This window comes from Sturnus vulgaris, chromosome 3 (assembly GCF_052056855.1).
Source record: "Sturnus vulgaris isolate bStuVul1 chromosome 3, bStuVul1.hap1, whole genome shotgun sequence".
Lineage (NCBI taxonomy): Eukaryota > Metazoa > Chordata > Aves > Passeriformes > Sturnidae > Sturnus > Sturnus vulgaris.
The window spans coordinates 109,104,612-109,131,483 of NC_142245.1; the positions used below are offsets into that span (position 1 = coordinate 109,104,612).

At 42.2% G+C, this 26,872-nt stretch overlaps 1 protein-coding gene across 1 annotated transcript in view; it reads right to left on the reverse strand.

Annotated features, from left to right (window-relative positions):
• CD2AP (CD2 associated protein) overlaps window positions 1-24,005 on the reverse strand; it is a 77,462-nt gene extending 53,457 nt beyond the window's left edge. The window contains exons 1-2 of the mRNA XM_014872951.2: window positions 23,880-24,005; window positions 1,856-2,016 (exon numbers count right to left, since the gene is read on the reverse strand). Coding sequence (XP_014728437.2) covers window positions 1,856-2,016; window positions 23,880-23,883 — 165 coding nt within the window. The 5' untranslated portion in view covers window positions 23,884-24,005. The remainder of the gene's footprint in view (window positions 1-1,855; window positions 2,017-23,879) is intronic.
• Window positions 24,006-26,872: the final 2,867 nt, after the last annotated feature.

Genomic DNA, 26,872 nt, shown 5'->3' on the forward strand with positions numbered 1-26,872 from the left:
ACCGTGAGAAATTGTATTGTTTATGGTAAGAACATCTTACAGGAGGTGTTGTTGGCCCCGACCAATGGGCTGTGTTTTGTTCCTGAGTCAGTGTCCTGAGTGTATTTAAGCAGTGTAGTGTTACAATAAATTGTCTCCTTCCTATCCTGGAGGTTGACCATGTCGCTGTGTGCTTCATTACCGCTGTTCCAAGGGTTAATTCCTTAACAGCAACACCCACCATCAAAATACTTTTTTGTAACAGCTTTCCCAGAAATAGCCTCTCAAACTATGACTACCTGTAAATTAACTTTTACAAAGAAACTATAAGCAAATTGACCATGAAGAAAACACACAACTTTCACCTCCCTAACAATTAATGCTTTCCCATGATCTCTGCACCACTGCACAACAGCATTCCAGCCTAAACATACCATCTTGAAGAAAAGTTCTCAAGATCAGCCTCATTACTGCACTCAGCTCCAGCATCAGGAAGGCAAGTTATCCCTGTTGTCATGAAACAAAAGTGATAATTTTCTTCTACACAACTTCCCTTCTGCTCCTCCAAACCCCTACACCTTCTAGAAAACTGACTGTCTCCTGTAATTCAGGACATCTGACCATGCCATGCACATATGAACAGCTGGAAAGTTAAAAATACCTGCAGCTGAGATGCCAGGATGGAAATAATTTTAACCTAAGTTTATAAAAGCCACAGATGCAGAAGGGCAAGAAAACACCCAACAAGTATGGTAATTAACACAGAAACATGTCACATCTGACTTTGATCTTCAGCAGGACAAATTGATGACACACAAACCAGCAAAGAGCCGAGTGTGATGCTTTCCTCCTACATAGCACTTGAGAGCTAATTAAGAACATCAGCACAGTAATCATCAAAATACCACTTGAGGTCAAATTACTATTTATACAACACTCAAAACCCAAAAATTACTTCGAACTAAACTACCAACAACTTGAAAATGTCAGACAAGTGAAAAGCACTCATACAAACTTTCCCTTGGTAGGAGACCCTCTCTGAGAACAACTGGATTGTTCCCATCAGTTTTAAAAGGAAAATCTTAAACCCTTCCACAGTAAATCAGAAAATAATAATTTTGCTTTTTCAATTTATCAGAAAAAATTGTCAAATTTAAAATAAGCAAATGTAAAGAAGCACTGGACCAATATCCCCTTAGGTTTTACAACATGAAAGTATCACGTAAGATACACCGGATAGTTCTGATTTGCAAAGAATTAATTTCACTTCAAAAGAGGCAGGAATATCTACATTCACTTGAACTCTATGGAAGTGTTACACCAAGTTTGCAGAGTCACAAAAAAGGCAGTGCCAGCAGCAGAGTCCAGGGTGAAGTAGAATTGCCCCTTCAAATTAAGCAGCTTGATCCAGGCTGAAGAACCCACAGCAGCACAGCCTGAGGATACAGTTTTTCATTACAGATGAGCTGACTGAGCTGTGACCCCACTTTCCCAACTCTCTCATGACTGAATGTCTTCTGTAGGGATATGTTTAGAGGTTTTTTTTTATATTCTGTTTTTTTTAATCAGTTCATCCCACTAAAGCAGGTAACCATGGCTACAGACAATTTGGTGCACTGCAGAAGTCAGAGTGACACAGAACACACAATGCAAGGGTACAGACCAAAAGAAATGCTAAAGTAAGAATAGACAGCAGAACTTAAATTTAAAAAAATCTTCAAAAGCATATTAAAAAAATGTCAGCACCTTGAAAGTCTTCCCATTAAAAAAAAAAATCATCCCGTTACAAATACAACTGCTGTGTATTCCAACCATTTCAGTAACAATGATCCAGCCACATCATCACAGTAAAATCAAGCCAATGCAGAAAACTCACCTTCACAAAATTGTCAGGGAACATGCCCCTTCTGCCATTTAACTCCCCTTCCAACCATCCTTCTTCTTCCAGTTTTTTCACATTCCTGATGATTTCCCCAACTCGGATTGTTAACTCATCATCATGCACTGCATCATAGTCATATTCCACAATATAGTCCACTAAAAAGGAAAAAAAAACATGCACAATTAATACAACCCACACTGGGAAATGCAACTTGAAAGCCATGCACGTTCAAAAGGCAAACCTAACAATGACAGCTAACAACAAGCATTTCCCTCACAGCAATGCTCATCTGTGAACTGTGACATTCCCATGTATTTTTGAGAGGGAGAAACAATTGCTTAGTCACCTATTAGAATAAAGCAAATTTAGGAATATGACACCAGGTCATATTCTGATGGTGGTAGGTAGGTTTTTGTTCATGTCTAGTGGAAGGAATTCCTTGCGATGTTTTTTTCCCCACCTAGTTCCAGCTGAAGATTCACCAATTATGAATCACTGCCCACAGGGCAAGTGCTTCTTACTCAGTGCCCATTTGGGGCCAAGGATCAGACACTGTGTGTATGGTACATACTTGCAATGCTTTGTTAATTCTCATACTTGAGCCTGCTACTATGTTTGCAAAAAACTAATTGCTGCACATACAGAATTTCTGCAGGGTTGATCCAAAAAATGCAATACAGCCAGAAGGTGTGTAACTGGCCATATCATACAGCTTAAATTGCAAATATGTAAAAAGCACCTTCCTTCAGAGTCATGTGGCTTGTAAGAAGTAGAATAAGCAAGTGAACTTTACTTTTGATACAATTTAGTTTACTCAGAGGAGCACAACAGTGTATTCACATACTTGTCCATCTGTTGCACAAGATCCATGAGAGCTGCTCACTGACAGATTAAGGCTTTTTGGCAATAAAGACCCATTTGTTCATCAAGAAATTCTGTTCATGACTGAAATTTCCACAAACCTGCAGCAATCAAATAATCTTCTCTCTCACTCAAACTCAGTTAAATATCCAGGCACTGTCAAATGTTAAAGCATTGTCCTCACTGAAACCTCGCTCTCCTCTGCAGATCACAATGCACAAGAGCACAACAACGTTAAGACAGAAATCCTGAATGGTTGTAGAAGTTTTCTTCCATCAGTGCACAATAATACCCAACAATTAATTAAAAAATGAAGGAATCAAATGGCAAGAAGCATTATTTCCTTGTTATTGAACTTACAGCTGCATTAAACCAATGTGTAATTCTAATCTCTAGGCAGTTTTAATCACAAGTGCAGCTGCAGTGATTGCAATTAAGCCTTTATCCCTCTGCTGCCTATGGATGAAGCCAGAAAACCCTTAGTAAAAAACAGAACTACATGATGGTGCCATGAATGCAACAGATGCTTGAATTATACGTCTGGCAAACTATTTTCTGAATGCACCCATTAATAAAGGAACCAGTAGACATAAATGTGAAGACTTAATTTTGCTTTCTTCATTAAAAAAAACAAACAACATTTTCTTCCTAATGAACAGAAGTCATTACCAGAGTTACCTGCCTACGACAAACACCTGGAATTTCTAGCACACACTTTTTGTACTGTAAACATTTATTTTTGCCAAATGTCCTCTCTAAGCTTGTCTCAAAGCATCACATTCCCCCACTATTACCTGCAGCAAGCAGAGTAGTTCTGTCTTGCTTCTGCCCAGAATTGTCTCGAGTGGCTGACATAAAATATTGCCAAAGATACAGGAAATTCTGGCAGTCACAAATCATAAAGACAACAGCCATTCATCACCTAAGAGTCTGGAAATGAAAATATCACCTTCCAACCAGCTCAACCCAGCCATTCTGGAAACCTACACATGTAGAAAAATGTAAGAAATACCCATGTCACATATTTCTCTCATGATACACTGTTTTGAAGCACATTAGCAGGTAGCATATTTCAACATACACACTACAGGACAGCTTTACAAAGCTAAACCTGGAAAATGGATCACAACAGTGTCAGTCACAGCAAATGCTCACAGCAGTGACTTGAACTGCCACACACCTGGTCCTTTTTCCACAGCACCAGTAGATAATCACACCCACACTGTGTCAACATGAACCAATTCTATTGAAAGCTTATTTATTACCTTGGGAGAACATTTCTGTATTTGTGTTCGAAATACACAGCACATTCATTTGGTCACCTTTCCACACTATAAAACATGACTCGGTCATGACAACAACAAATAGAGAACCTAACAACCTCCCAGTCATCATCCACATGTCTTTATGTTCCAAGTAGGAGTAAACAGACATCAGCTTCTTACACTTGAAATTTAGATGCTGAATTTCCTCTTGTATTTGTCAGTGATACCCAAAGCCACCGTCACTCTCATGGATACATCAACAAACCAGATGTGAATTCTCTTGCCTCGTCTGTGAAGGGGAAGGAACTAAGGGGAATGTCAAAACAGCTTCATCCCATAGATTTTTTCCATATGATGGCAGAGGAACAGCAAGGAGCTACACATCCTATGTCTTGCTACTACATGGTCCTCAAGAAGAACACTTAGAAGTTTTGCTTTTCAATATTAGTAAGTAGCAGTAGTTGAATCATCCAGATGATGGGCAAGAGACCTCTGTACTGCCAAAACAGTCCAGATTAAATAAATCTCTGAAACATCCTAAAGTATAATATTTACCCTAGTAAAAACAGAGCCCAGTGATGACAGAAAATGTATTTAAGGAATCACAACTCCTACAATAACACTAACCAGAAATTACATCAGTCTACTGGTTATACTTCTTAATGCTTGTACAAGTTCTGAATGCTTCAGGTTCTCACTTAAAAGTTTTACTCAAGAACAGATACACTGCAATCAGTCAGCAGTAAGGTGGACTCCAGTAATATAAGCTACTCAAAACTTCTTTTAAAAATTCTCAACTTGTGCAGCAGAACGCCTCAGCAACAAAGTATCAAACCCACCTATCTTATGTCCCTCTGCATTTTACACTGCTTTCTCCATTTCAAACTCCACTCAGATCAATTATCTGTAGCTTAAAGTCCATAACAATCAAGTTTCAAATGAAAAGTAGTCTTAAGGTTAAGCAGGAACACTGCGAGGTTTACTGTGCTTTTCTAGCACATCCAGAAACACCGAAGTTCATCTGAAAGGGGCAGACAACCTTCTCCTGATTTTTCACAGTATCTGCATACGAGGAAAGGCTGAAAGAGCTGGGAAAAGGTTCAGGGATATCTCATCAATCAGGGTGTGGAAAAGACCAAGCAGTGCCCAAGGAAAACACAAGAGGCAGTGGGATAAAATTAAACCAAACAAATACCACTTAAACATATATAAATACACTCTGTCATCCAGCCATGACAGGTTTCCAGCACACTCAGGAAACCTTCCAGATGGTGTTTTTTGAAGGTTCTGACTCGTTTTCAGGGGCAACTGATTACAAAACAGGGGCAACAAAGCTACAAAAAAAAAATTATTGACTGGACATCTTTGGAGGAAGATGGCTCTGTGGGAAGGGATCTGCTCAGCTCTTGCTTTTTAGTAAGATGACAACCTCACTAACAAAACAAGAATGAAACAAGTAGGTTGGACATCAGGAAGAAATTCTTCACAGAAGGGTGAAAAGAGTGATCAGATATTTGAATGGACAGCCCAGGCAGGCGTTTAAGGGAACAGTGCATGTGGCACTTAGTGCCATGGTCTGGTTGACATGATGGTGTTTGGTCATAGGCTGGATTTGATGATCTCAGAGATCTTTTCCAACCCGACTGATTCTGTGATAAAACAGAGCAATCATGTCAAAGCCAGTCAGCAGCTCCAGACTGCATTATTCCCCACAGCACAGACAAAGTGTCCTACCTAACACCTCTTTGACAAAACAGCTCCCACGGTCAGCCAAGACAGCAACACTGCCTGCACCAGGCATGCAGTCACTGCTGGCACAGCTGGACTCCCCACTGTCCAAACCTTACACAACCAGCTCTTCTGCCAACCACATCCCAGCGCCAAGGCAGAGGCCAAGTCTCCCAACAAGCACGGCCACATTATACCACTCTCCTCTGATTTTAAACAAAGAATTCCTTCAGTTACTCAGACTCTCTCTGAAGTTGCCTGTTAGAGGTAACTAAGGCCCTCTGGTATCCCTAAAACAGAAATCAAAACATGTATCAAGGAAGAGTGGAAAATATATCAAAATTCTAGTGTGCCTGTGTCTTCAATTGAAACAGACACTCATCCAGCAAAGCACACAATTCCATATTCTTAGTACGTTGTTTAGGGTATTACAATGCTGTCAGAATCCAGGGACCTTTCAGTAGTAGCCAAAAAAAGACACCAATCAGATTTAAAATAAATCCCAGGAAAAACACACTTCAATAGCTTACACTTCTTATTTTAAGAGGGGAGAGAGATTAATCAGATAACTGAAATCCTTGCATGTACTGGGAAGCCTTGCTGAAACTTGCTGCAGGCCTGGAGGGACAGAGTCCAAAGTGAAGCAGCAAGAATTGCTGCAGCACTCCATAAAGGTCTCTTCAGGCAGGTTTCAGGCCAGTTCAAAGTCATTTATTGGAACAACAACCCTGGAAAGTCGTGTGACCTCCAGAAGTACCTTGCCAGCAGAGCTGCAGTTACCTTAGAAACTGAGCTTCTGCTTTTCCAACTTACCACAACAGACAGTTGCTAGATGCCTAAAACAAACTTCATTAGTATTGTTAATTCCACTTGTACATTTATCACTTTAAACCTCCAAAGTTCAGTCTCCTAAAAAACAACGCCTAACAATTTTGTTATTATGCATGAATAGAGTTACAAAGGTATTTCATTTTACAGCAAACCAAGTTTACACTAGAGACAAAAGCCACAGAGAACACAATCTTTTAACTACCATACTTTTCTTCACAACTGTTTCATCATCAGATGCTGAACTTAAGGAGAATGATCGTTCCAACTGCTTTCCCACAAAAATGTTTCTACCATTTATGAGCTATAGGAATTCCAGCTTGTTTAATACTGATATAGTAGTATATGTTCAGCCACTTAAGACAGACCTTAAAACTGAAAAAGTAGCTCAGGTGTTTAAATGCTGAACAATGAAAACACCTCCATAAGTGCTAAACATAAGTAGTGGTTATAAGAATGTTTTCTTTCCACTTCAATACTGTATAATTTCCTGTCACCCTGACCTGAGTCACTGATGACAACCCAGATTCTTAAATAGAAAGGGATGACAGACTTTCCACTGCCTTTAAAATTTTAGTTCCTGCTCCCAAAACTGAGTTTTGTCCAGAAAGGTCTCCTGTAAAGACACGTGAACAAGGTGAGCACCAGGGTTTGGGAATCAAACACAAATCTCTCCAGGCCAAGAGCTCCCACTGCTCCACAGCCAGGCTTCACACTGCTGTTTACCAATGACCAGAATAACCAGTTCCCCAAAGATCCAAGTATTCCTTTGGGATACAGATGTAGGTTTGCTCTTCCTCAGTCTGAGTAGGGGAGTGCCTCACATTTCTCACTATCAGGCAAACCACTCTGAGCACTGGTCTGGTACAAAAGTCCTTCCCTTCCTTTCCCACCCCAATAACCATCCAACTGAGAGGCAGTTGAGGGACTGAACTTTGAACAGATGGAAACAGTATTTCCTACTTCCTTCTCCTGGTGCCATATAAAGCTACATCACCAACAGAAGGTGGGAAACACAAGAAGTTGTTTTTCAAAGACCTCTCACAACCAAAGGATGTTATGATCCCATGCTCTCTTCTGTGTGCATTCACTAGCCCCTCCCCCCTGCTCTCTGCTTAAATTAGCAGTTATTTATAATATTGATGAATCAGAAAAAGAAAACAGCCCAAGAGAAAGCTTGTAGAGATAACTCTCTGCAAGCTTATCTCCTTAAGATGTCTCACTGCAGAGTCAGATACAGGACTGCTTCAAACACACCTCAGATCAACCTCTACATCCCTGTTACAGCCCAGTGTGCTCAGTGAAGCTCCAAACCACCCTCATTTGTGGTGGTCCAGTTCAGGGTGGAACAATCTCACAAAGTAACCTGGAATTTTTACTGAAACTAAACCCGGGAAGGCACTTAATGCACATTAATCTTTAACAGTCATTATGTCCATGGGACAAAACTAAAACTACAGTGATATAAATGTGTCCAAAACTTGAAACCTGAATATGGTCCCTCACATGAACGATTTCCCCCTACAGATCTACTTATCTTGCCCCTCGCCACTTGCTGCTTTGCTCAAAGCCAATATCTGCTATGAAACCACATCCTAACATAACACATTATTGACACAAAGCCACTGGATTCCTGTCAACTCTGATGGTAGGGATGCTGTTCCATACTATTAAGAAACTGAAAAAATGTAATTAGCTAATGGACACCGTGCAGTCCACACATATTTAACAGTACAGTCACTAGTTTTGAGCCACCCGAGACTGAAGAGCAGACATTTCACTGAGCTGAGCCATGCAGAGCCATCACATTCACATTCCACGTGGAGGACTTGCAAACAGTTGCATCACAAGGGCTACTGCAAGCCTTAAACATCACCAGCGAGATGTTTTACCTTCATAGCAGCTCAGAAGGAGGCCGGGTGCCTCCTGTGCAGTGACACATGGCAGAGCCATTTCTACCTGTGCCTCCTCCCAAGGGAGCCACACCAGTCATGCCAGCTCCAGTCTAGTCAAACAGCTCTGCACCAAAGCACTGTCACCTCCCCCTGTGCTCCTGAAGCTTTGGTCCTGTGTGCCAGCCAAGCAAACTCTGTTGCCACAACGAAGGGATGTGACAGGGGAGGTTCTCTGCAGTTTAAGATAATGCTGACCTCATTTATTCAAATATTGACTTATGGTCTTATTTTAAGCAAAATACCCTGAGAATTTATTCCATTAGTTTATAATAATAAAACATAATGCCAACGAAATAAAAATATTTTCGTGCCATTCTATGTACATTTTCTTTTAAGCATACACAATTAATTCCCAATTTGCTGTAAACTGTTTAATTCCAGTCACAGATTATTTAAAAGACAGAGAATCTAAATCTGTACCATTTATTAGTTCAGGTTGCTGGGCAAGCAAACAATCCTTTCAAGCACTAAAGATTACTCCACTACATACAAACACACAGCATTGGACCCAAGCTGATTCTACATAAAACCAACTCAGCTATGTCCACCCAGTCTCAGGAAGCACCACAAACACCCTGCTGTCACCCAGTGGGGACTCAGTTTGGATGCCAACAGGATTTGCTCTGTTTAAAGCAACTTCATGTTGAAGTATGAGCTCACTCTCTCTTCAACACATCCCATCTCAGAAGGCTCAGCAGGTTCAAAGCATCATTAGATGAGTGAGGGCAATCAGACACTGCTGCAGTCAGGCTAAATTCCCAACAAGCTCCTTTCCACTTCCTCAGCACATGGGCTGAGCAGTCAGAGCACCATCTCCCATCTGAGCCAACATCAAATTAATCACAGAATATGCTGAGTTGGAAGGGACCCAACAAGGATCACCAAGTCCAGCTCCTGGCCCTGTACAGCACCATCCCCAAGAGTCACAACACTCTGTGCCCAACAGCAATGCCCAAACATTTCTTGAATTCTGCCAGGCTAGTGCTGTGACCACTTCCCTGGAGAGCCTGTTCCAGTGCCCAGCTACCCTCTGGGTGAAGAAATAAAAATTTTTCTACCATCCAACCTAAACCTTCCCTGACACAACTTCAGAAAATTCCAGTCCCCACAGAGCAGAGATCCATGTCTGCCCTCCCTCTTCACATCATGAGGAAGCTCTAGACCACAATGAGGTCTCCCTCCAGTCTCTTCTTTCTCCAGATTGAACAGGCCAAATGACCCCATATGGATTTCCTCTCTAGAGCCTTCACCATCTTGGCTGCCCTCCTTTGGATACTCTCCAGTAGTTTAGTATCTTTTTTACACTATGGTGTCCACAACTGCACAATATTCAAGATGAGGCCACCCCAGCACAGAGCAGAGCAGGACAATCCCCTCCCTGGTCTGGCTGGTGATGCTGCTGTGCCTGATGCACCCCAGGACAAAGCACTGTGCCTGGGCAATTCATTCTTTCAGCTGCAGCGCCCATTCCTCTATCAGATGGTAAAAAAACTCAGGAATTTAAATATCAGAGTCTTCTCAATCAAAAAATCATTGTACTGTTATCAAGAAATTTCATCATTCTTCTGGAATAATTTCTCTTAACTATCCCAAGTCATTACCAAAATGCTGTTGGATATGGGATGGTTTACAAGATCTGTTAAGAACTTACTAAGTACTCTCCAGTGCTTACACTGAGGGTATTTTAAACTGCTACAAAGATATCACCTTTGCTTCCCCTCCAGGGCCAAGAGCCCAGCTACTGTCAGCTTCTCACTTTGATTAAGTACTATGAGCTTAAAAGGAAAATAATTACCATTGCAAGAGTGGAAGGAGCAAGCTGGCCCAAAGGCAGTTCTGTTATTTTCCTTAAGTATGGGGTCTCACCACATTTTCTGCTTTCTAATGATAAGAGGTACCTTATATAATTTTTAGTATACACTTTTTAGTATATACTTTTTCCCAAGGTCTGTAGTGACAGGACTAGGGGCACTGGTTTTAAACTGATGGAGGGGAAATTTAAATTAGACGTCAGGAAGGAACTGCTGCTGAGAGTGGTTAGGCAGCACCTGGAGCTGCCTGGGGACTGCACTGTCTGAAAGTTCATGGTTCAGATGTCAGTGGCATAGCAGTGAGAAGGTATTTTTGGGAGAAGATTTTAGTGGCTGAAACTAACTTCAGATTGGCCAACTTCTGCAGAATTTCCTGCCAGCTGTAAAGATAGAATTGAAAGTGTAAGTAAGAAACTTCAGTGAGGGATATGAGAGATCTTGTGGATTATAAGAAATCTCTGTGAGTTACAAGATGTCTCTGAAAAAGAACATGCTAATGAAAGGTATTTCTTCATATATTTGTGTGGTCTATAACAAAAAAAATATCATAAAAGATATTTGTGCCTGAATCACGGGATAGCTTCGGTTGGAAGGGACCTTTAAAGATCATCCATGGGCAGGGACAGCTTCCATTAGACACAGTTGCTCCAAGCCCCATCCACCCTGGCCTTGAACATTTCCAGGTATGAAACATCTGCAGCTTCTCTGAGCAGCCTGTGCTAGTGTCTCAAGTCTATGCTAAGGCAATTTGAATAAAGTTTCTTTTTCCTTTTTTGTCCACCCTGCAGTATCTGCTATTTTCCCTTACTTCTTTTGTAACTTGCTCTGTGCTGCATCACCCAGTTCTAGCACAAATATTTTCTGCTTAAAGCAACAATTCCTCTACATCCATAGCTTGCCTAAAAAAAAAAGAAAAATAAAACCAAAAATAGCAGTCTACCCTTGAGACAGTCTAAAGCCAGGAGACTTGGTTCTGTCAGCACAGAACTCGTCCATCTGGAAGCTGCCCTGGATCCGCCTGGCATTTCTGGATTGGGTAAGGCAATGGTGCATTCTCCAAGATATGACTCACCATGCATTTTTAATAAAAAGTTTGTGTTGAATTTTACAGCCCAGTTAGAATGCCTGAAATAATTAGGAAAATGAACAGTTGAAAACAGTTAAATCATAAACTTTTCTGCTCAAATTTTTTCAACTAATGAGAAACTCGTTGCATTCTAACCACCACCACTCAAACATCCGTCCTTGTGCTGGCTCAGGTGCAATTAGCACGAGACTTTGAGAAGGGAACGAAACAGTACAGCAGAAACCCTGCCCAACAGCCTGCCCTGAGAGACACAAACCACATATGCCTCGTTTTCCTACTCCAGGCTCCTGTAATTTTCTGGAGTGCATTATAGTACTTAACACTGTATAAGATAAAACACAATTGAAAATGGAATGTTTGTCAATTTTCACTTACTCAAGCAAAATGTCTTCGCACACACTCTTATTTTACAACTGTATGCTGAGAGATGGTACATCACCACTGCCAACTAGATGGGAAGAAAAATGTTTTAGGGACACCCCACTGCAGATGTATCAACTCTAGAAGTACCCTATCATGTCTCCTCCAATATTATCAGAAATACTTGTCTTAAACTTGTCAGCCATAAATTTAATAAAGGTGGATTTAAATTGTGGATTTAATTTACCTCTCACTTCTATGAGCAGATTGCTGGGCTCTTCCATTTACATCACAAGACATGAAATCGGAAGTATTAGAATAAAAACTCAACCATCTCCAGGTATTTAATACCATATAAGGACAGAGGAGGTCAAAACATTTTGCCTGGGAAGTGACACAAAGCAGAAAGTGATGGTTTGTGCTACTTGCTATTTCCCTCAGTCTGAGCAGAGTTCAGAGCAAGAAACCAGACTGGAAATGAGATGTGACACCTGCAGGAAAGGCAGCAAATGTCTCCACGAGCAGAAGTGAAAAAATGCTACTAATTCACATTGCAGAGAAAACCAGGGATCTTTGAGGGCACAGGGGAATGCATTTAAAAAAAAACCACACCACATTTTCTGAAACCATGACTCAGACATTGTTCCATATATAGATGTATGCCTCTTCCTCTCTTCCTTCCCTTAAGTTAATTTTATAACATCTATTTGGCAAAACATGCAAGGTGAGTCACAAAACACTGAATTACAAATTCTGCTAAAACAAAGCCATGCCAAAAAGCAATGAAGAACAAAAGAATCATACCTCATTCACATTTTGTTCAAAGAACCAAATAAGCAGGGAAAATACCTTGAGGTCAACACCCTATTTATAGGTGTTCCCTTAAAGCCTTCACTAGATAATTAGCTCGCAAAAATAAGTTTGAAGCTAAAGACTGTTGCTTATATGAGAACTCTTTTTACAAAGTCATTTCCCTGAAAAATAAAAAATTGTATTTGAAGTTTCTTTTCTTCTATGAGGACTTCACACTACTACAAAAGCTTCAGCTCCTCCTGCGGATTTATTTCAGGATTCTCCTAGCCAAAAAGGACATCATGATCACAGCCCCAGGTTATGAATTCAAGAGTTATGAAAACAAGAAAATCTCTGAAAGCCTTTCGGGTTTAAACGAAAACTCCTTTTGCACTCCAAAGAAATGTTTTGATAGACAGCCTACAATTTGGCACATCTCTAATTCTGAATGACAATTAGTACTTGTGCAAACATAGCAAGAATCTGGCTTTGAAATAAATTTACAGGAACTTAAAAGCATTATTTGGAGCATACACAAAGTGTTCCCTTCATCTGTGAAAACAGACATGATGCAAGAGTCTGAATGGTCCCAGATTGGAATCTTGCAAAAACCACAAAATATGCTTAGCATTACAACAAGAACAAGTGTTTGTATCTGACTCCATGCTGTCAGGGCATACTAATTGTGACATAAAGTTCATTTACTTTTTAGTGTGAACATTTTAGTCAAGACAATTAACTGAACTTCTGATGGAAAAGCACAGAAAGAAATCCTTACAAAATGGATTTTTACAAAAGCCAGTCAAAACAGCAAATGCTCAAGGGCACCCTACAGTCTCAATGAGACAGTTTTAAAGGAAGCAAAATTGTTTCATTAGGTCAATTATGTTCTAAAAGCTCAGGGATCAAGTCCTTCAAATATCTATTTCCACAGGTACTTAGAAGGATTTAAGTAATTCTTACTAAGGTCATGATTTCAATCTGTATGGCTTGCAATGCTTCCAATCACAGGAAAATAGGGTTTGAAAGGATCTCTGGAGGCAACTTATTCCAAACTGGTCAAAGCAAGGTTAATCTCAAAGTCAAATCAGATTGCTCAAGGTTTTGTCCCAGTTAAATTTTAGAAGTCTTGAAAGGATGGAGATAGAACAGCCACCCCAAGCACCTCTTCCGATACTGAATTCTCATAATAATTTTTCCACATTATATTCAGTAGGAATGACACTCTCCTAACTTGCAGGCATTGGTTCATAATTTTGCACTGTGCCTCAAAGAATAATAGATTGTTCTCTCCAGGCACACCTACTTGTTGCACACCATATGCACCAGCCTCCCAGCCACCCTCAACTCTCCAATTCAGTGGCATTCCAGCTGTATTTGAGGGGACAGAGGTGCAAAACTGGACACAGTATTTTAGAGACTGTCCTGTGAGTGTCAGGGAGTAGGGAACAACCACTTCCCATGACCTGCTGGCTACTATCCTGCTCGTGCCCTCTGGTAGACAGTAAGGTAACTCATTATTGCAGCACATCAATCATCCCCCACCCCATTCACTGTGGCATTTTTTAAGGTACCTGGTCGTAATCTTGAGCATTTGAAGAAATCAACGTTGTTGTGAGCATCCCTACGTGCCTGTCCTCCTGCTTCACTCCCAATAATTCTTCCCCTGTACACCCATTTGGCTGAAACATGCCAGAAGAGCAGCATCTCTAAAATAAGAGCTGTACATTTTTTATTTTTAGGGTTTTTTTTGAAGAGTCAGTACTGAAGTACTCAAATCTCAGTCCTTCCCAAAGAAAAGACTTCAGGACTGCCCCAACGCTTGCCCTTCTAACCTGATGGTTGGCTGATCACCAAATATGCAACTTGGAAGCAGCTACAGCATGTGCTGTGTCTTGCAGACCTAATTGATAGTAACACCATGATTGGTATTTGAAGAATTTGAGAAGGGATCAGAGGCCTTACAGGAGTTTATGAAAAGCAGTCTGGGGCAAGGGATAGCAGTTGCTGCCACCCGGAGACAAAGCACCCAAGGCAAGTTCATAGAAAGCCTCTGCTCATCTCTGCTGTTCTCAACACAGTCACTCGAAGGAGTAGTTTGGATTTCAGAAACACAAAGGAAATACTCTTAATTGTTCCCACATATTCACAACTACAGGCATAGTCCTGGGAGCCCAGCTACACACACACAACAAAAGTGAAGCCATGAGAGAACAGTCAGCAATATAACCTCTGCTTTTTCAAACACCAAGGTCAGGATTTACCACTTCAGTCACAGCTCAGAACTGAAAAACCAGGATCCAGCAGGATCCAGCAACTCTGTGTTTATGGGAAATCAGTAGTCTCCTTGCTGCATGGAGATGGCAGCCTGTGTCTTATTGTACTGACAGCTCATCTCCTGTTTCATAAACAGCTTTATTTCATCTGCTGTTCATCCAGCCTGAGGCTTTCTTACTGGTTATCTACTGGAGCAGGTTTTCTCCTTCAATCTACATATTAGAAGCTATTTACATTACAATCCATACATGTGCCTTATAGTTCTGTCTCAGTAAGGATGAAACACTAAGACTGAAAGAACAAATTCCTTCCACAAAATAAGCATCTAGTAAGGTGATGAGCACATGAAAATAAGAGGAAGCAATTTTATACACTCTTAATTGTGCTTTTACTTGACAACCCCGCAATGTTTACATATTTAGCCCTATAGCACACAGTGATTTAAGAAATGTCTTTAATCTCTCTTCAAGCTGCAAAGGGTGTCAGCTGAGATAGTTTCCAATTCCTCTACTTCCTTACACCACATTCTTATTCAGATACTGTTAGTCTATAAAAGCAGGCCCTGCTATACTTAGGCCTTTTATAATGTGAATGTGTCAGTGTAATGGTTTTTAGTATAATCTTCCACCTCACAGACACTCTCCTTCCCTGTGCTGAAAGATGAGACGTATCTTCAGTAACCTCCAGGTCAGGCAAAGGAAGCCCTGTATCTGGTTTTCAAGAGGAAAACAGCACAGTTCATGATAATTTATCCTTAATCAAAAGGCTACATTCTGCTGTTTGCACTTTTCAAGAAAATCTGATGCCTCCTTATCTACCATACCCACGAGAGCATGGGATTAACATATTTGCTTTTATCCTCACAACTTCAAAAGCCTTGCTCACCTCAGCACTTCCACTGTCCCACTTGCAGTTCAGCATCTAATTCCACCTGGCCTCAGAACAGCACCAACTCAGCTGAACACAGCAAGAAGTGCTGTTTGGGACACTGAGGTTTCAAACAAACAGCCCACGGCCCACTCTGCAGCCACTTATGCAGCCTGTAAACCCTGCTAATTTTGTGAAGTCTTGTACCAAAAGTCTCCAAACAAAAGAATATTCTGCACTTAACCTCTTTGGAAAGGGAAATAGACAGGCTGTGCTTTTCAGGAACGACTGCTTTAGCCGCTTACAGAGACCAGAGTTTTACAGTGCCTCCAACGATCTGAAGCTAAAAGGAGAGACCCTGCGTGGTCTCTCCCTGCTCATTCTCATTTCACCATGTCTTCCCCTGTGCTGGTCTCACAGTTGTGCTGCTCCAGGGTGTGTCGGTCTCGTTTGCTGCCAAATCAGGCAGCTGGTTCCCTTCCAGCTGGATTCAACCCTGGCCAGCGTCTTGAACTGGACCATTGTATGGACACATGATCACCAAACCTGCCAAAAGGGGAAATTGAAGAATACACTGATATCTGCATTATCCAGGGATTGACCATACCAAGAAATGATGGATCTAGAATTCTCCTGGAAGTTTGTTCTAGCAATTAATAACTTCCCTGACAGAAACATTTAGATGTTATAATGAATACAAATAGCAATGTGATTTACTTCAAGTTTTAGGCAGGCTTATTGCACTTAATCTTGTATTTACTGGTTTATGATAGTGCTAAATAAGCCAAACTCCATAAAAGAATTTAAGTGATGGGAATGCTGCAAGTCCAGCCCAACTGCAGAAAATCAGGATACAGAAGAACAGAAGCATATTTTTACATACTATGCTCAGTCCTTTTCTCAAGACATACACATTATTGAGAACAAACAAAATCAACACCTACAGAAATACAAAAGGCTTCTCAGTAACAGGTTCTAGCTGCTTAGAAACTATTTTCTCTTTAAAGGTATTATTAAGTGAATTAAAAAAATGTGAATTGGAGGTACAGTTTAAAAGGAACATTTGGCTGGCTTAAAATGGATTGGAAGGGATAAAAAAACTCCTTTAAAGATACAGAAAAAGAATGCTGTGAAATAACTAGTTTAGCGGATTGTGAACACATTGGGAGAGCAATTAATATAAACATTCAAAAGAAACTTATGAAATTTTAGAGTGGATTTCGTGCAAAGTAACTGCAGGTTAAAATAGAAAGGAAAAACACCCTACATTCTCTGACTCCTGAAATTCAGTGCCATCCACTCTCTTGCCAGGAGGTAAGGACTGCAGCCAGAGTGACACCATCCAGCTTGCTGACATGATAGCAAAGCTGGCACAGGAGGCTCTCCCCACCAGCCCATCAGCTCCCAGCAGGGCTCACAGCCACTGGGCCAGGACAAGCCAGATACAGGCACTGCACAGCTTGGGCCTTTCCAGCAGCAGCCTGGAGCTATCTCAGAAGCACAGCCTGGAACTGCACCCACAGCTCCACAGACTTCAGGACAAGGGAGATTATAAACAAAACAGCCTTAAAACAAATCTGTTCACAGCTCGAGGTTCAAGTTCAAAGTTAAGTGATTAGATTCTCATTCACTTCCTGAAACTAGTTGTTTCATTTCTTCAAGCTGCAAAGATGGAGATTCCTCTCCCTGAGCCAAAGATGCATTGAGAAGAAACAACTTGAAACATTCTGTCAATGTTTTATATTTTATATATCTGCTTTTATATTTTTCCTGAAAAATGAAGAAACAGTGCAACTTGGGGAAATAAAAACACACTAAGAGGAATGAAGGTATAGTGGTATCTTACCAATAAATCCATAACTGAACTGAAGAGCCAAAACTGGAAGACAAAAAATTTCTGTCAGGACCAAGCTGACAACCACTCTAAGTGTGCTGCAGCTGGTATCAGTGTCAGTAGCATCCTCCTCCTCCTCCTGCAGCTATGAGCTCAGTCTCAGCTTTTGGACAGCGAGACTGGCTGAAAACTGATTCAGGAAGGCTGGGAAGTTTCAGATTACTTGGTTCATACAAGCAAGGGAAGAGGACAATGCTCATTAGCCAGAGGTAAGCAAAGGTTCAGACTTAACTTCAGTGCCAGTTTAAAAAAAAAATCAAACTATATCCACAGTCAAAAACATTTGACGAAGGCTGACCACTTAGTAATTTTATCAAAGAGGCAGAAACTGATGATTTAAAAGTCTTCTTCAAATAGTAAGTCAGGCAAGTTTCCAGGAACTCTAGCAAAACGACCTTATTTAAAATTAAAGTAAAAATCATTAATAACTCCCATCCACAAAAAATCTATTCACAGCTGCTGCAGAAGCAAAAATAATGAGATTGCCTAGCACTGCTTAATTCCAAAACCATTTGCCTCTAATGACAAAAAGTATGTTTACAGTGACTCACTGTTAAGAAACAGTGCAATCTTAAGCCATTTAAATAATTTAAAGCAACACTTTATCTAGTTAAAACAATGAAAGCAATAACATTCACTTTGAGTTTCTGTAACAACAATGTCAAATTTAAACTCAATTTGCAATCACAAAGTTCTTCAGCATTAAGTGGAGAGTAACTGCAGCCCTCACCTGTAACACCACAGGTCAGAACTGCACTAACTCCTAAAATTAAAGGAAAAGGCTTCATTTTATGATTATTCGAAATATTATATTCTCATTTATTCTGCTGAAAGCAATCCTGGCCTAATACGATTTCACAAAATGTTCTGAGTTGGAAGGGACCCAAAGGGATCATTGAGTCCAACTCTTAAATAAATGGCCCATACAGGGACTAAACTCATAACCTTGGTGTTTTTAGCACCAGGCTCTGATGAGCTGAGCCAATCTCAGAGTCATGAGCATATTATAGGCAATAAATATTGCTTTAAGAGAAGTGAACTTAATATTCTAAATTACCTCATATTATACTCTCTACAGTGTACATCACCCCGAAAGTGGAAAGATTTAACTCATCTGGCAGACAGACACATACTGTGATTTTTCCTTCAGTCTGATTTAGGACTCTGGCAGTGGCAATACTTAAATTTTTGTTCAAAAATATCGACAATGCATTGTTTTCCTTGTTCAAGATTTCTGAAAAAGAAGTATTTCATTCTGATTGCATATGAACAAAGTCAGTTCTACGTGAAAGTACTGAAGTAAAACACAATCTCACCCCAAAACTCTTGTTGGCTTTAGTCAGAGAAAGAAAATAGCAGTGCTGGTGAAATGAAGTCTGAAGTTTATGCTAGGAAACAGGGAAAAATTTAGGGTAAAAGGACACTTGTTAACATCAGAAAAGAGGCAACTAGAAAGGCAGTTTTAGTGCTTCAGTCCTGCTGTCACCAGTGTACCAGGACAGCCATGGGTGATGCTCAAGCAGAGTTGTGCTTCCACCACCACAGCACTGGGGAAATCTGTGTCTCACCATCCCACATCCAAAGTGAGGGACAGCAAAGGCTCAGGCACCACCTCCACTGAACACTGGACACATTTTAGATCATGAGCACATTCACAATTCAAAGTTAAAAAAAAAAAAAAAAAAAAAAGGCAACATTATGGAAAGGAAAAGTGTCAGGAAAGAAAAAGCTGAATGGAATTTAGCTACCTTACATAATACAGGATGCCAGTTTAAAAAAAGACAAATACCCATTTTAAAAGGAGCAGGAGGAAAAAAATTAAACTCCCGTGAAGGACCAGAGACACATTTTAAGTGCCCAGGTAGCAATCACTGCTGATAGAAATTGCTACACCCCAGACCCACTAGCAACAAATTTCACCTGATTGACTCACCACTTCTGTCAAGACGATTTTAGCCACTTTAAGCATTTTCATTGCTGCTCTTTCCTAACAAATCATTTTTATCAAGCCAGGTTGAGGAACTATCAGACTAGCAGTCATATGTGACAGTATCTCCAGGGAAGCAAAACAAAGGGAAGAGCAGAGCTGTGACAGCCGGAGCAGGACAGAGCAGGCAGCCACCTCACTCAGCCCCAGACAGGGCAGTGTGCCCAACCACACGTTTCCTGTGTTTATGCAACAAAAACCCACTAAGGGGAAAAACAAAACCAAACACAGACAGACAATGCAGAAAGCCCGTGAAGGTAAAGAGAATTCAAGGGCAAGGTCCTACCTAGCTGAAACTAAAGCTCTTAAGAACTGTTAGAAAAACAAAAGAAATCAAGACACTAAATATAATTCCACCCCTGCATGAAGTTACCTCTTGAATTACATGAAAAACTCTCTTCAACAAGATGAAAACACGATCAATACGAAAATAACTAACCAGTAAAGGTGAGCAGCACCTGGGATGACTGGCATATGCCAAAAGAAGACATAGAGACTTCTCAGTATGAAGCCACCAAACAATCACCCACCGTTTCTCAAAAATATAAAGGAGCCTGGCAGAACAAGGAGCAGTTTCAGGGCAAAAAAAACCTCACACTGAAAGGACCTATTTCCCCCACACATTCCCACATGTTAAACAGAGACTCCCACTGTCACAGACAGTGGTGGTTGGCAAAAACCACAGGGTTTTTTTGAGTCCTTTAGGGATGGACAACCACAGACTTGAACTATCTATAAAAAAAGATCTGGTGAAACCACAAACACCTCTGAGAAAGCTCATAAATCACTAACTGCCAGACTAGGGGTTTTAATTAAAAGGAAAAAAAAAAAAAAAAAAAAAAGGAAAAAAACTTCCCACTACAAACCTGCTTTCCACATCCTTTTCCTCCCTACCTGACTCCACAGTCAGGACTCTTAGCACAGTAGTTCTTACATTCTGGGGAAAAAAAAAAAAAAAAAAAAAAAAGGCAAGAGCTGACAGAATCTGCAGCACCTTTTGATAGGATTTCTGCTCTGTCTTGACCCAAAGTCAGGATCCACCAACTGTTCTCAGTTACTGGAATTTGGTCTCCCAATGACGTAGGCACATATCTTCCAGAAGTCAATTTTACATCACCCTCCCTTATGGTTTTGTTTACAATAAAAAAATGATAGTAAGAAACCACTTTGCTGACCACCACATGTACAGTTGGTCGACATCAGGCTCATCAAATACCCGAGTACAGAAGGGTTTAACATCTGGCACTTCTGATTGTCATTTTACTCTACAATATAGTCTGACTGAAGCTCAACTGCACATCCCACCTTACATATTTCTTGGTAAAAATACCAGCAGCAGGACTCCTCATCTATCCTATCCCATTTGCTTGGGGGTGTATGGAGTAGATTTTTGGGTTTTGGTGAGGGGTTGTTCTGTGAGGGTTTACTGTTTGCTTTTGAAGAACAAATCCTGAAGCAATGTTCTAACAGGTTCTTGGGATATTACTGGTGAATACTGAAACTGTCACTCTCTCCACAACAAAACCTTCTAGATTGTTTTTTTTTGCCAACGTGAAGTTAGCAGAAGGCTTCACACAAATCTAATGTTCAATGAACTTACTCTGTCGACCAAATATATTTATTCTGTTGGCAATGAAGAAGTGTACCCAGCTTCTTAAAGTATTCCAAAATTATAAATTTTTCTGAAGATAACATGTAGCAAATTCGAATAAACTAACCATGGCAACCACAAATCAAAGTCTGCACAAATTTTTGGAAATCAAAAAGATGGGGGGTATGCATATAGCTAAGGAGATACTGACAGACGTGGATTGCAGTCTTCCACTGTAGCAATTTATTAGCTGCTGCTGGAATATTTCCTTCTTAGTTATAAAGCCATTTGACAATTAGCTGGAAGCTAATCTCTCCAAGTTAATATCACCTCAAGACAGAAAAAGACAATTCAATCAAATAAAGTATTTTCCACCTATACCATATGAATACAGTTTCTTCCCTTTAATCTGTTTATCAAGCTGTTTCTAGATTCATACACACATGATTAATCTAGTGCAGAAGGCAGAGAATTATAATCAAAGGGCTCAAGGGTGTCACTGGACATTACCAATAACTTTATATGGTGTTGTGTGCATCACCTCTGATCACACCTCCTTCCCCATCCTTCAGACACCTCAATGACACGTGCTCTTGAAACATTAATTTCCAGATACCAGAAGAACAGAAAGAATTTGTTTCCAAGGGATTCTGTACTTCTTTTGGTTCCTCCAGAGTCATACTGGCTGTTCTTAGTTCTCCATAAATCTCAAAAAATCCCCGAGTTCGTCAAAGATACCTCAACACTCCCCTCTTACATGTAATATCCCTTCCACAAGCTGACATAAAAGACAATCTCTTATCAAGAGAAAGCTCTACCATGATGCCAGTAATAAAATAATCAACTAATGACTTCTCAAGGTAAATTGTGAGGCAACTACTAATTACAGTGAGTGCAATGCAAACTACAGTTACTTTTTTTTTTCCACTCTTATTTTTAGTGATGTTTTACGGTATATTCCTCACCCCTTCTGACCACAAGAAAGAAATACTTGGAAATCTGAATAAAGAACAACACCTTCAGAGAAAATCTGTTTAAAGGGCTCTGAGATTATTGTACAATCCTTTCTAGAGCTTGGCCACCATCCTAGCAGGAACTGCTCTACGCAACTGCACATACACACCAATTGTTATGGTAATAAATAACCCACACAATCCACTCAGTTCAGTCATACCTGGAACAGCAATAACATGCTCATTATGGTCATCAGGAGAGGATTTCCTTTAGAAAAGCAAACTTAAGGACAAAAATACATAAAACCATGTCACAGAATAGCCATATACAACCATGAACTGGACTCTGCCCTTATACAGTATTCCTAACTATATTGAGTATACTAAGGATTTTAATAACTCAAACATACCATATGTCAATCCTGAGGTATTTCTCATTTCAGCACTATAGCTGAGTTCAATATGCTTAATTAGCACACTAAGCCTTTCTGCTTTAGGAACTACCATCACAGGCCACTACAATGACCTGGGCAAACATCTCTCACTTGTAATTAAAACAGTGCAGCCTGAAAATAAATGAGGAGCAAGTCTTATCTATTCTGAATAATCACAAAAACCATCAAAAAGTGAGATGTTTGGTTTCTACCAGAATTTAAAACGCAAATTTCATTTTCTATTTTCAGATTTCATTTTAAGCATGCTTTGACTCTATAAGACAACTTTCATTGAGATAAACACAGTGAAAGCAGATCTTGGTATTCAGCAGAACGCCAGCCAGGAGTGCTTCTCGCTTCACTTGACTGCACGTTTGATCTGCACACCGTGCACTTCTTCATTTTCATGCACAACGGGGAGGCAGAAAAGCTATCCAAAAACCCAGGTCTCCTTCCACTTTAAAAGCTTTACTCTCGTTCTGACAGAGCATGTTTGCACACTGCAGAACAAGCACACTGAAGCCACTGCCACCCGCGCCCCTGCACACACCCTCCACGAGTAAACGGCTGTACACAGCACAGCACAGCAGAGCAGAGCAGGGTGGAGGTACCAGAGACAGAGAAAATGATCCGCGCTCTGTTTCGGACCCAAGTGAGGTCCAAAGTCTCTAAAGGGGAAGTCGCTATAAGCAAAGAGGGCTCTCAGGAGCAGTGTCCAAGTCACTCGTTCATACTTCCCCATGCCAACGCTTACATTAAAAATCAGACCCATCACAACCGACTGTTTCCAGTGTGAACCCGAACTGGCATATCCTGAACACAGGAACACTCCCAGTAGTTCTACACTCGCTCTCTTTAAAATACACTCAGTGCTTCTCGCCTTGGTGGAGAAATGGGTGAAGGCGCAGCTCAAACTGACGATGAGTTGGGAAAAAAAAGGCGAAAGGGCAGGATTTAACCATAAAAACTTTTACGCTTCACCAAGCCACTCCCTCCGTGCAGCACCAGGCATTGCTGTACACCTCGCTCTCCCCACCGAAACCCATGGAACCTCCCCGCACCTCCTGCCAGCCGGAGCCCCTCCGCAGCCCCCGGGACCGGCCCCGGCCTCCCGCAGGAGGGAACGCTCACCGAGCACCTGCCGCACTCGCCGGCCCGGCAGCTCCCTCACCGGTTCCCAGGTACCGGCACGGCTCCCGCCCCGGCACCTCGGGGGCTGCCCCCGGCCCCGAGGGTCCGCGTCCTCCCCTCAGACAAAGGGTGGCGAAGGAGCCCCCGAAGAAGCGGGAAGAAGGGGCTGGTCCCGCCGCCCTCCCCGCCGCGCTCACCCATGCTGCGCCCGCCCGCCCGCCCAGGCTCGGCGGAGCGGCTCCAGGTCCCGCCGACGCGCTCAAGCCGGACACTGCAGCTCCATCCGTGGCGCTATGGGCGTGGAAGGGACGGCTCCGAGCCGCGGGCGGCCCGGGGCAGAGGGGCCGCTCGCCCGTTCCGTTCCGTCCCGTCCCGTCCCGTCCCACCGCTCCCGCTGTCCGCCTCAGCCGAGCTCGGGCACCGGCGGCTCCGCCCCGCCCACGGCGGGGGGCGCCAAGTCCCGCGAGAGCCGCGCGCCGCCACCGCCCCCACGCCGTTGCCAGGCGGGGGTGACGTCATCGAAGCGGCCCCGCCCCGCGCGGGGAGCTGGCCCCGCCCCCTAGCCCGCCCCTCAGGGCAGGGACCGCCCCCGGGACCGCCCTCTCGCCACACCCTCATGGTTCCCCTCGTTAGCCCTGCGTAAACCGCCTCACCAGCCCGCAGCGCTCCGCTCATCACCGCCCTCATCAAACCCCCTCCTCATAACTCCCTCACAGCTCTCTCATCACTCCCCAATCAGCCTCCTTACAGCCTTCTCATAACCCACTCACCACCCCTCACAGCCCCTTCATCAGCTCCTCATCACCCCCTTCACATCCCCATCATCACCGCCCCCTCCCAGCCCCTTCATCAGCCTGCTCGTCACCCCCTTCACATCCCTCACAGCCCCCTTCACGCAATCACAGAATAGGTCAGGTTGGAAAGGACCACAGTGGTTCCACCTCTCTGCTCAAGCATGATTACCCAGAGAACATAGCATGGGATTGTATCCAGACAGTTCTGGGATATCTCCAGTGAGGGAGACTCCACTCCCTCTCTGGACAATCTGTTCAGTGCTCGGTCACTGCACAGTAAAGAAGTTCTGCCTCCTGTCCAGGTGGAACTTGCTGGGATCAGTTCCTGCCCGTTCCTCTGGTGCCATTGCTGGGCCCCTGGAGCAGAGCCTGGGCCCTGCTCTGACCCTCCCTGCACACAGGGACACCCAGGGATGAGGTTCCCTCTCAGGATCTCCTCTCCAGGCTGAACAGCCCCAGCTTCCTCGGCCTTTCCTGGGCAGGGAGATGTTCCACTCCCTTCATCATCTCCATAGTCTCCACTGGTCTCACTTCAGGAGCTCCATGTTTCTTACAGAGCCCAGAACAGGACAGAGCACTCCAGATATGCCCCAGCAGGGCTGAGCAGAGGTGCAGGATCACCCTTCTGGCTCTTCCTAATGCACACAGGATTCCTGTCGCCTTTTTCGTTCGCAAGGACTCATAAGCAGCACCAACCCCTCACCACTGTCTTCACTGCTGCCTTCACATCCCTGCCCTACTTCCTGGCGTAAAGCCCTCCTCTTCCTCTGGGTCTGTAGGGCAAATCTTATGAGGAAAAGCTGAGGGTGCTCAGTAGGAGCTTTCCACAGAAAGAGTGATTACACACTGGAACAGGCATCTCAGAGACGGTGGAGTCACCATCTTTGGAGGGATGTTCAGCAAAGACTGGATGTGACACAGTGCCAGGGTCTAGCTGACATGGTGCTGTCTGGGCACAGGTTGGACTGGATGATCTGAGAGGTCTTTTCCAACCGAACTGTCCCCTTAGCCAATGTCATTAACATCATGCACATGTTTGTGGGCTTGTGCACTGCTTTTGAAGGTTTTATAGGGTAGGGGTCTTTTTTTGGGTGAGGTTTTTTTTTTTACTTCAGATGCATGTAGGAAACTGCTCCAAGCTATATCAGGCTGCCACTGTTTAGGTTTTTGTGGGAAACTCAGGAATGAGTGAAACAACTACTTAGAACTGAAGCAATTTAAAGAAAAAGCCCTGACCTTGAGGCCAAAAGGACAAGTAAACACGGTCTGGTTTTGATGAAAATCAGGGAATATAACACAGCAGGGCTCTCTGAAATGAAAATATTCCCTCTTCCTTGCTGCAGACATCCTTTTATGAGTGGTTCCAAATGAGCTGTTTCAGCCAAGCTCAGGACAAAATTAGCCTGAAAAGAATGTCAAGTATTTCCAGGAGTCAGCTTTTGCCTAGCATCTTTCTCATGGCACAGAAAGGGGAAATGAGTCAGATCATGAGCGCTAAAGACAGAACATGGAGTCTGAGTGTATAAACAAGTATATATCACATTTTATTATGATATTTTATCTGCTTCACCATACTTTAAGGCAGGTGCTTCCATTTTTTTCAGCTGCAGAGCTGGGAATGTACAAGTCATAGTCAGAATTTCCTTGAAGCAGGTGCAGTGTTTTACTGATAAATGGCCCCATGGTGCTACCCTGAAAAGGAGAATTTATTTTTTTATAAAATTACAACCTTCCTGCACCCCCAGGTTTAAAGTATTTAACAAGAAGAGGAAGTTTGGGACAGAAAGGAAACATTAGCCTTAGAGTTTGAAGTCAGTCCCAATAAAAATTCAGAAAATAACTTCCATGAGAATGAATTATCCTCATCTGTCTAATATATCACTTTTTTTCCGCTTCCTTTGTAGAGCTACATGCTAAAATAAGAAGGATAAAGAATAAGAGGAATGACAAATTTTATCTGATGTAGCAGTTTTTACTTTTTTTAACTCTGCCACAAAGCTAAGTGTGTATGAACAAGAGGTGAGAAATAAAATGTCGATAGTGTACATGTTTACAGAGCATTGAAGGAGCTCCATGTAGCCTTCTTTCTGTAAGCTTCTTTCTGGAAGCTGGCAAAATCTCATTGCAGTTCGTATTCACTCATGCTGACATAAAGCTGCCTTTGCCCTTCCCTTCAGCCTAGGAGAGTAAGGCCCTGGTTCTTGGTTCTTACACTGTGGACAGGTAAAGTACTGGCTTTGTGAAATTCTGTTTTATTTCAACATGCCTTGATAACTCTGGCCAGGGCTGGCTCAGGGCTGGCTTTAGCAGCCTGAGTACAAAACCTGAGTTTTATTCTGAGCCCATCTGCTCTGATGATAATGCACCAGCACCCACTGGTCCTGTGCTTCAGCCTC